We start from the raw sequence: 11,045 nt of genomic DNA, 5'->3' as shown, positions 1-11,045 counted from the left end.
CCAAGGTAAAATTTTCATAAATGTAACATTTGTCAACCGAAAAGTTCATAAGCCAAAGGGATAAAATAAAGTAATGAGAAAATGCTATTCAAAATGATTGGAGATACACGGTAGCCCTTTATGCACATATAATTGACGTTTTATTGCCTTTCACACAAAAGCAACAAATTGCACTTCTTGTAATCCGGTGGGCGACGAAAAAAAAAAAAACATGGGTGGACATGCCACCGGTTCATGATGGCAATAATTGTAAAACAACCACAAAGTTTGCCACGGGGGAAAAAAAGTGTTCCCGGTAAAATGTAATCTGTGTGTTAACACTTAGGGGGAACCAGGCGCTTGTTGCCATGATGTTGCAGGTCACCCTTCAGCTCCTTCTGCTTCTGAAGTAAACCCTACGTGCACACACACAAAACTTTTGATGTCACTTTTGATGTTGTTGAGCTGGCTTAATTCACATTGTTATTTTGACAATTTTGTGTCGATGTTCCGTCTCCATTTTGTGAAGCTGTTCTGACTCAATTTGTGTCGTGTTGATTTCTTTCATGCCGTTGTGGGGACGTAGATTTGTGTTTGTATATGTGATACCTGTCGAAGTTGCGCAAGACCCCTCAGAATCTCCTGCTGTCGTTGGGTGCCATGTAGGACGAGGATCTCCGCGGGGGGGGAGGACGAGGACACGTCAGGAGGGAGCGTTGAGCTTGAAGCTGCTGATGACAAGGAAAGATTGCCGGTAAGGCACAGCAGTAACACTTTGTGCATGTGTGTGTAGACACAAACACTCGTGCACGTGTGTATGTATACCTGTGCGCACGTGTGGAGGCGGTGCGTCAGCCATCTCAATGGGATCCAGGTGGACAACGTCATCGGTGCGGATGTATGGGATGTACTGCAGGGAGGCCCGCGTGATGGGAGGAGAGCGCTCCCTGGTGGAAGTGGAGGACATTGGAACGGCTAAAAGTTACAGTACAATTGGGTGTACTCGCATCAAGTGTGTGTGTCTCACCTTTTGGCAGAACCACTCAGACGGGTTGAATCCTCCTGCAAGTAAAAATAAGTAACTAAATAAATTAACTCGTTTGCTACCGGACGTGCAAAAATGTGTCCATTGTCACTTGAATTCCAAGACCCACAGAATATTGAGTTTTAGGGCTACATAAAGATTCAATGCATTGTAAGAAACCTTAGACTCTCCTCTTTCATCAAAATAAAAAAAAATATTCCTAAATTACGTATATGGGTCTGGCTTTATCTGAGCTTGAAATGAGCGCGTCTGTCCAAAATAAAATGCAATTCATACATATTGGTTTATATAGCACTTTAACAACAGATGAAGCTGGAACAAAAGCACTAACATGGAAAAAAGGGAAATGCCGCCCCCTTGTGGAAAAGAAAAACACTTTGCCAGAGGCCACGGCTATATTGGCACCCAAAAAAGTAAAAACAATACGCAAACAAATTTGGGAATGGCTCTCTGTCATATTTTCAATACCCAAATAAATTTGTGAAAGAGTTAAAGGTCGTCATAGTATTTATGTTATGCAGACCATCTCGTCATGGGATATCGTCGCCCTGATTGAGAAGCAGAAATCCGAGCGTTCAATGATTAACAAAATAGTTCAGCCGATTACTGTATTTTCTGGTGTCTAAGGAGTACCGGACTATAAGGTAAATCCCCAATGAATGGTGTATATTCAAACTTTTTCCATATGCTGTATAAGGCGAACCAAACTACATATATATACTTTCATCACTTTGCTGCTGTGAAAATTAAATTTCTCCACTGTGAGACTAATAAACGCATATCCAATCCAATCCAATATAAGGCATACCTTAAAGGACAATCGACACCATTTTTTTGTTTCCTAACTGACATCAGAAAAACGTTTTATAGCATCTAAAATACCCAAAACACACTGGCTGATATTTTTATTCAAATGAAAAACACCAATAAAAATGACTTAGTGTCCCAAAACTACTTCAAAATGACTTCAGAAAGTTTCAGTTTCAGAAGGTCCCGCCCCCTTGTTTGTGACATCACGCAAGGACGTCTTTGCCTTGCTCTAAAATCAAAACAATGGCTTGAGATTCGGAGAAGATGCTTTCTTGTTACTCATCCAGTTATGAATATGATTCAAATAGTTCTGAAGAGTAAAGCATAAACGTTTGCAATTGATTAAAGAAGTCCTTCCGTGTCATTTTGAGGCGTCTGGACTCCAATGTAGCGTCCCAGAAAATGCACAAGATGGCGCCCAAGCTCTGTTGGAAATGGGCTGATTTGTCTGCTGGGAATTTATGTCAACTCGAATCAAATAGTAGTCTTGGTGCAACACACAACGATACATCATCGCGTTATTTATGTGTTTTCCTTCTAATTTCGCCATCAACACAAAGTTTTCAGACCAAACAAAGTACCCAGAATGCATTGTGTGTCGCTTTCTCGGTCAGTGACGATACCTACCATGACATCACAGTAGGTATCGTCACCAACTCAAAAACAAGACTTCCTGAATATTCAGCACGAGTCCTAAAACGTAAAATATAGCTATATGCGGTGGAATCTTATTAAAATAGGCTAAGTAGAAGTCATTTGAAGCCATTTTACAAATTATGGACACAACTTGTCCGAAGACGTCGGTTGTCCTTTAAATGAATACAAATAGTTTTTTTTATAGTTATTTTCCAAATATAATATATGAACATATATTTTTTCCCCCCAAATATAAAACACACCACATTATAAAGGCGCTACAGCAGAGGCTGGGATTACGCACTACTTCTTCTATGGGGGAAAATGGAGTCAGTGGCTGCTGACAGTAGTTACGACCTGTTGTGGCTGAATATTATAATAAGGCGTATAAGGCGCAGGATCATCTTTTGAAGAAAATCAAGGCTGTTGGGTGCGCCTTTTACACGGGAAAATAGGGTACTTTTCAATTGATTGCTTCATTGTTGCACCTCTAATTATTTCATGTTTATTCCACAGTTCCTAGCAAGTAATATTCCCATTTGTATTTCAGGCGAAATCAAGCATTCAGGAGATAACGCTATTGTGTCTCTCTTACGTCCGTCGTCACAGTTGCGCTCACCTTGTGGCTCGGGGGGCGACTTGCGTCTCCGCGTGGCGGCTCCTGTCGGTTTGTGGGGAGGCAGTTCCTGTGCTGGAGATTGAGGACCTCCTCCTGCCTCTTGAGTCGACTCTCCCGTCTGCTCCTTTGCAGTGTGGCCGGGTAACGCTCAGACGCGGGGACGAAACGCCGGCTTGGCCTGCGTGGGCAAAAGAAAACAAAATGGACTTCAGCGAAGGCCTTTGCAGCATCGGACGTTCATTCACTCGCCGTTCCGTCCAGGAAATCGGTTTTCTATGTCAATTATGTTTTCATCATAATTGATGCCTTTTGGTGAAAATGGCTGCCGCCAAGGACTGCTTTTTATACCTGTGCGTGTTCCACTGCGGCCTCATCGTCTCTTTCTTCTTCTCCGTCTTGGCGAAGGGCTCGCCTTTGCCACCTTCAGGCATACGCGTGTTTTCTTTGTCTTCTTTGCTCTTGCATTTGAAAAGAGTTGGAGGGCGCTCCGCGATGACAGAGAGAGGAACTGCTTCTACACACACACACACACACATATATACGGATACTATTTAGCGGTGCATAGATGAATTATTGCAAATCAAGTCATTATTTGTACCTGTCTGCACGGCAATGTCTCTCTTGTCTTCCACACTCGAAGCCGGACGTGAAGCTGCACAACAGGCACATGCACGCGTGAGTCAAGATGCAGGACTTGATTGACAGCTACGTATGTGTGTGAGAGATGCTGTCTGACTGCAGACTCACCACGCACTCCCACTGACTCCTTCACTCCTCCAGCGTTGTCCTGATCATCATGACCCTGGTGCTTTTGTTGCTCGTCCTTACACACACACAGACACACACACACACACACACACACACACACACACAGCAGACACACACACTAAAGTTTTGATAGCAACATGCAAGTGTGTTGACAATTCTTGTACGGTTGTATGTGCGGTTGTCTCTGTGTGTGTGTGTGTGTGTGTGTGTGTGTGTGTGTGTGTGTGATTGATTATTATTCAAAGCTTAACCCAAATTTGAAACCCTGTCATTTGAAAGCCTACTTTGAAGCTCTAACCCTATTTTGAAACTCCTGTTTTATGTATGTATTTATTTATTTGTGTATTTGTTTGTGTATTCACGTATTTGTTTGTGTATTCGGGTATTTGTCTATTTTTTATTTATTCGTGTGTTTATGTTTGTATTTGTGTATTTATTTATGTGTTTATTTCTTTGTGTATGTATCTATTTATGTAAATATCTATTTTTGTATATATTTATTTATTTGTTTTTGTTTATTTATTTGTGCATGTATTTGTGTTTGTTTATTTATTGGTGTATATTTATTTTGTGTATTTATGTATTTGTGTATGTATTTATTTATTTGTGTATTTGTGTATATATGTATTGTGTGTTTATTTATGTATTTATTTGTGTACAGTATATATGTATTGTGTATTTATTTATTTGTGTACAGTATATATATATTGTGTATTTGTTTATCTATTTGTGGATTTATTTATTTGTTTTTCTGTATTCATTTTTGCATTTATTTATTTATGCAATTCATTATTTGTGTATATATTGATGTATTCATTTATTTCTGTATATATTTATTTGTGCATCTATTCATTCATTCATTCATTCATTCATTCATTCATCCAACCTTGCGTTGCTCCCGTTGCTTGTGGTCCTCCTGCTGGTACCTCCTGTGCAGCAGGTCTCTCTCCAGCGTGATTCTCCTCTCTTCCTCTTCCTCCTCCTTCCTCCTCCTGGCCTCTTCTTCCCGCCTCTGCTGCTGTCGCTCCTCCATCTGAGCTTCAATGTCTCTCTGGATGAAGAGCAGAGACGGAATTGAGCTGGCCGACAACATTGAGTCCAAATGCGGGAAACATACTTGCTGCTCCAGCTGCTTCTGCCTCCTTCTCTCACGCTCTTCCATCTGGACGGGGTCCAGCAGGGCGGTCATGCTCCGGAGATAGCTACACAACACATTTGTGCATGTCTGGCAGTGAATGAGTTAATTTCTTGTGCACTCAATATGTAATATGCGGAGGGGACTAAACGTTCTAATGGTTTCCCCCAAATGTATAACGCTGACCCCAGATGAAACTAACTACAATGTGGCCAGCGGGAAAAAATGACTGGCGCCCTTGATTTAGAGTATTCAATCAGCCTGCCATGCACGTTTTTGGAATTTGGGAGGAAATTGGAGTACCCGGAGAAAACCCATTCAGACACAGGGAGAATATAACATCATGACAGTGTGCACACCACATGGATTGGTGCTTGATGATTTCCTCTATTTTTAAGTGCTTTGCCACCAATTTACTCCATAGGTAATTACAAACTCCTTATTTGTTTATTTTCTCTATCCACAGAACATGTTCCCAAAGTAGTACCTGCTCCTGGTTGGGTATCTGTTGCTGCTGCTGTTGTCCTCTCTTGCTTTGCCCACACTCTCAGCTCCACAGCTACTGGAGGCCTCCCACGTAAGGGACAAGCTGGACGACGCTTCCCAGTCACCAGTGGGGGCTGCAGGTGGGTCCATGGGTGGGCAAACTGGTGGGGCCAGAGCCACTGCAGCATGTTTGCGCTGCATTGAGTCAAAGTGGGCGGCCCACAGCTCGTGATCTTCTTTCTGTGCATGCGGCAGTCACATAAAAAAAAAAACATTCTTTACAGAGGATAAAGAATAGATTCATGTCTTCTAGTAACCATCTACATGCGTTGCTGACGGTGTTGTCCACTACCTTAACTCATTCACAGCCAGACAACGTGCAAAAATGTGGCCACGCCAGTGGCAAGGTTTTTGTCATGTTCACGCAAATCGCAGGCCCGACAGAATATTAAGTTTTAAGACTACATAAACTTTCAATGCAGCGTTAGAAACTTTGGACTCTCTTCTTTCCTCAAAAAAAAGAGTTAATTCCTAAATTATAGGGGTCTGGAGTTATATGAGCTTGTACTCATATAACTCATATAACTCATATAACTAAATTGTACTGTATAATAAAGTCGTTTTATTTACGTTTGTGATGGTCATTGATGTAGTTGCCTCTTGATGATATCCGAGTGAAGTTGCCGTGCTTTCTCGGCCATAATACCCTCACACACTGTCCCCTGCTAGCTGCTTTTCATTAATCCAAATCAACAGAAGTTTGTCAACCTCTTCTATTGTTGTTTTGTTTAGACAACACCGAAACACCCTTAGCCACACGTAGCAATGGTCGACTTAGCATACTGGGACGCTAAGTCACACAAACGCACACCTCGTTCGTGTTTTTCGATGATCTCCTTCTTCTGCTCGACCGTAATTTTCTTTTGTGTCCTTTTAGGCTTAACACTAGCTTGTGGTGGGGTCTTTTTCGGTCCCAAAAAAGCAAAAGTATCCACTCCATAACAAACCATGTCTGCACTCAAAGGGGGTATGGAAAACTAGTCCGCCAGCCACCGTGGCGCAGTGTGGTTTGGTTTGTCTGCCAAAAACTAGTTCGTATACCAAGATTATATTCTCGCAAATTTAATGTTCGTAAAGCGAAAGGTTCGTAAGCTAAAGCGTTCGTAAGCTGAAGTATCACTGCATTGGTTTATATAGTTTTATATAACAACAGCTGAAGCTGGAACAAAGCACTAACATGGAAAAAAGGGAAATGCTTCTCCCTTGTGGAAGAGAAAAAAACAAAACCCAAACAAATTTGGGAATGGCGCTCTGCGTCATATTTTCAATTCCCTAATAACCTCAAAGAAGTACAGATGACTGCTGAAGAAGCCTTTGCATCGATGGATCACTTCTGTACGACTCAGAGCTTACGCAGCCACAGAAAAACTTATCCCGTGACTGTAAAGTGACGTTGAGAGTTTTGAAAGGAGCTTATAAATGAAATGTATTATTCCCGAATAAATATCTAGCTGCCTAGCTGGCTATCTATCTAGCTCCCGAGCTATCTATCTATCTAGCTCCTTACCTAACTAACTCCCTATCTAGCTCCCTAGCAATCTATTTCACTATCTCCCTAGCTATCTAGCTAGCTCTTTCGTGCCCTACCTAGAGCCCTATCTACCTAGCTACCTAACACCCTAGCTACCTGTCTGTCCATTTAATATATTTTTATCTTATTTTAATATTTGATATTTGTATTTTGCTTGTTCTGTAGCCACAAAAGGACATATGTCTTCTTGTGCCGGTCCCAAGCCCGGATAAATACAGAGGGTTGTGTCAGGAAGGGCATCCGACGTAAAAGCTTGGCCAAAACAAACCTCCTAAAATGGAGGACACTGATTTGCTGTGGCGACCCCTTGTAGGGAAAAGCCGAAAGGAAAAGAAGAAGATTCCCGAATAAATTTGGGAATGGCAGTGAATGAGTTAACATTGGTGCCATAGTGTTTTACAGTACACTGTGCGTTAGCATTAAGCTAGCAGATTTTCAAAAGAATTTAGATTGAGTTCTGAAGCAAACCTCAAATCAGAGTTGTAATTTGTTTTTGTCGGTTGTGTTACTTTCACACCTGGCTTTGCAGCATCTTCTCTCTCTTCCTCCTCTGGCTTATTTCTTCCCTCTGTCGGTCCAGATCCTCCACCCAAAGCCTCCTCTGCTCCTCTTTTCTCTCCCATGCTAAAGCCTCCTCTATGGGAGTCACTGCCTAGACACACATACAACAATCGTGTTTTTACTGTCAGATAGCAAAGACGTTAAAAAAAACAATAATAATAATAATAACAACAACATATCATGGTAATTTTCTTATTTTTTAATACCCCGAGTCTGAGGCTGGACCTGATGGCTGCCGGCTGCTCTTTGTGGCAGCCAGCCAGTGAAACTGAACACACACTGCCCGGTCCGTCCGCTCCCTACATAAACAAAATTAAAGGAGGAATATTTAATATACAAGATGGCCCTGTAGTATTATCTTGATGTCAGGTGAAGTAACAGAGTATGCAAACCAAAATATTGAGACACAATGACTCAATCAATGAATCCGTCTTTACAAGATATTTTTGACAGTTTGCCTTCTTCTAAATTTGCGTAAGAGGCTTGGGGAGGAGTCCCTCAAGGCATATTTTGATACTCTGAGTGAGGAAGAAGCCTATTACATTCAGCCTACCTGTCCGAGTGCGGTTGTACAACATTGCTGCTGCTGCTGCTTCAAGGCCACCTGCTCGTCTAGGGCACGTGCACAACAATTAACTACACTGTGTTAAATTCACTTTACAGTCACCACGTTCAGAAAGAAGAAAAACGTACTGAGTTGTTGCCTCCACTGAGCATTCTTGGCTTCCAAGGATGCTCTGGTGTCAACGTCACGCTGCTCCAGCCAGCCCAACAGACCTCCGTGACACCTACAAAAATCATTCTTATCGCTATTTGTATTGCTGCCAGTTGATTAGCACACAAGTCATGATTAGCTTTGCTTCCCAAAATGTTTACAATTGTCTAGCACAGGGGTGTTAAAGTCATTTTTTGCCGCGGGCCACATTGTAGTTATGGTTTCCTCTCGAGGGCCGTTATGAATTTGGGGAACCCATTAGAATGTTTAAATCCCTTCAAATATTACATATAGAGCACACAGCAAATTAATGAATAACTCGTTTTCAAATCTGAAGTCAAGAATAATGACTTTTATTGTGGTTGACATCCAAAAATGTGAAATTTTGGCTCAGATTTTAGCAATCATCATGGAATTTAACAAGTTTGATTTGCTTTCGCGGGCCGAAAAAAATGATGTGGCGGGCTGGATTTAGCCCGCGGGCCTTGACTTTGACACCTGTGGTCTAGCAGATGCCACAAGATGATGGCAGAGCACTATGTTTGTTTGAATGATACTCCTCAACTCACTTCTATTTACTTCCTTAGTATCAACACGACCAGGACGGCACTTTGCATATCTTTGTGATGTGTTGCATAACATTATTTTCAATGCTAAAATAGTGACAATGAAGACACAAAGATGTTACCTGCTGTCGTTAGGTCGTAAAATTCCACTTGTTGTTTCATCAGATCCTACTCTGTCGTCTTCTATCTCTCCTCCTATGACTTCTTCTACGATTTCACAAGTAACAACATAACTCTTGAAAATGCCATCAATGACATCTTTTTTTGTCTTTGTTATCACTCACCAGGCTGAGTGGACTCTATGTGCTCCTCTGCAGTGTATCGGTCATGACCTGGAGTCTGGACCTCGTCGAGAATGTACTCGTCACTCAAACACGCCACTGTGTCCCTCGGTCCGTCATTGTCAAGCAAGTCTTTTGGTCTCGACTTTGCATCAGATGCCTCAGCCCATCTTTCAGATTGTGCAGATGTTCCTTTGGCGGAGGTAGAGCTGCTTTTTAGGCATTCAGGCTTAATCTGCAACACACACACATTCACCGTCGCAATTTATAGGAATGAATTCCAAGACTGAATTAAATATGATATTGATCAAATACAATGCAAATCAATCTGCTTTGGCACTTACCCATTTACCTCTTGTGCAAAAGTGCAGTGTAAAATATTGCCCGTGAAAGTCTCTCCCTCAAAAGCTAGAAACTCACTTTGGGTGCAACTTCCGCTCCAGCTGTTGCCGTACGACGCTCACGTGGTTTAGGGCCTGTCAGACTGCCTCGCACTCTGTCCGCCGCCTGGCTCGATCCAAAGGAGTCTCTAATATCTGCCGGCTGTCCCTTCGTTCCTCTAGGATTCCCCAGGTGCTGCCCCGTCGGGCGTCGCCCTGCTGGATGCAGTGCCCGCACATTCTCGGCACAGGACGGCTGCCTCGAGTTCAAGATGTAGGTCGGGCGAGGCCTGAGAGAATTCTGTTGAAAACAACAATGCACATCAACATTTCAGTGGTTGAGTTATTTTTACACTTCACTGACGCTTGTTTCAATATTACATACAGTAAATCTGCATTGTGTCGTTGGAAGTTTCACTGTGTTTAAAAATCTGTATATAACAACAAATCATAGCCATGTTCACAAAACCTCGCCCCCTACCGTCTGCGAGGTGTATAAATATTCATGATCGCATACACCTGCCTTTCTTATTTCCTTAATCGTAGGTTAATAAAGTAAACGTGATAACCTGCCTACTCAGTGCAACGCGGTTTAAGAAACAACAGATCAACAGCTATGGGGGTTCATACCTTTACAAGATTCCTCTCGACACCTGTCGTGGGCAAAATATAAAAATCAAAGGTTATTCAAAAAGAGAAATGCCAGAAAATGGGGATTAGATACTTGCTTACCGCGTTCGAGCACAATCAGCCTGGGTTTTCCGTTTTGAAGCTCAAAAAGCAGCCCGTCTCTGTTCACAATGATACAATAATGTCAGCAAATATATTTTGTGTACCCTACTAGGTTAACATCATTAGTTTGTCATGCAAAAGTCTATGCGCAATTCATTGCGACATCCATTGAACACGCTTGTCGAAAGAACTAATCTCAAAATGGATTTACCCGAGATACATGGCAGCATGCAATAATCACGATAAATGTAGTTTGATATTTTAAACAAATTCTGTGGCAACTCATAATATGAACATATAAAATCTGTTTGTTCAATTTGCTTTTGTCCTGCTTCCTGGTTGCCGGATGGTTGCTGACGACAACCAGAACCATGCTGTCCGATTGGCTGATATCCTCTCCGTCGTTCAAATAAACAGCCAATCACGCAAAATTGCGTCGAGGAGAATTCACCGTTAATGCGATGTTGCCTTTACCGATACTCGGAATTTTGTAATATCAAACACGTTTGATCGAGGAATCCTCTCTCCCCAGCAAATAACATTTAAAACCTCACTGCCCCAGTAACCTTACCACGTATATCTTCCGCTTAAAGTGGGTGAAAAAAAAACTCAGTGTCAAAAGGCTTTCAATAACAAGGGCCCTGCGATGGTCCGGGAAGAGAACCACAAATAATAAAGGATCGCAAGCTATTTCAAAATCAACTTTACTTGTATTATAGACGACTTCTTGTATTCGACAAA

The 11,045-nt window shown here is 42.0% G+C and overlaps 1 protein-coding gene across 3 annotated transcripts; it reads right to left on the bottom strand.

The window, feature by feature from the left end:
• Window positions 1-117: 117 nt before the first annotated feature.
• On the bottom strand, window positions 118-10,913 carry ccdc66 (coiled-coil domain containing 66). Of its 3 annotated transcripts, none has more exons than XM_089009559.1 (21): window positions 10,516-10,905; window positions 10,305-10,363; window positions 10,203-10,225; window positions 9,613-9,873; window positions 9,196-9,427; window positions 9,034-9,118; window positions 8,324-8,418; window positions 8,184-8,242; window positions 7,837-7,929; window positions 7,587-7,721; window positions 5,480-5,718; window positions 4,975-5,059; window positions 4,744-4,908; window positions 3,837-3,912; window positions 3,688-3,741; window positions 3,438-3,603; window positions 3,090-3,267; window positions 1,007-1,041; window positions 805-926; window positions 589-707; window positions 118-395 (listed from the first exon to the last, which is right to left on the bottom strand). In XM_089009559.1, the coding sequence occupies exons 1-21, from the start codon at window positions 10,524-10,526 to the stop codon at window positions 315-317; spliced, it is 2,373 nt and encodes a 790-aa protein (XP_088865685.1). In that variant the 5' UTR covers window positions 10,527-10,905; the 3' UTR covers window positions 118-314. The 3 variants fall into 3 exon arrangements, with proteins under 3 accessions (XP_088865685.1, XP_088865684.1, XP_088865686.1); XM_089009558.1 differs by having other exon boundaries at window positions 589-710; window positions 10,516-10,904; XM_089009560.1 differs by lacking the exons at window positions 118-395; window positions 589-707; window positions 805-926; window positions 1,007-1,041 and adding an exon at window positions 1,092-1,273 and having other exon boundaries at window positions 10,516-10,913.
• Window positions 10,914-11,045: the final 132 nt, after the last annotated feature.

This window comes from Hippocampus bargibanti, linkage group LG12 (genome assembly GCF_051943395.1).
Source record: "Hippocampus bargibanti isolate YZ-2025 linkage group LG12, ASM5194339v1, whole genome shotgun sequence".
Lineage (NCBI taxonomy): Eukaryota > Metazoa > Chordata > Actinopteri > Syngnathiformes > Syngnathidae > Hippocampus > Hippocampus bargibanti.
The sequence above is the reverse complement of the archived record's forward strand: the minus strand, read 5'-3'. Positions and strand labels throughout refer to the sequence as shown.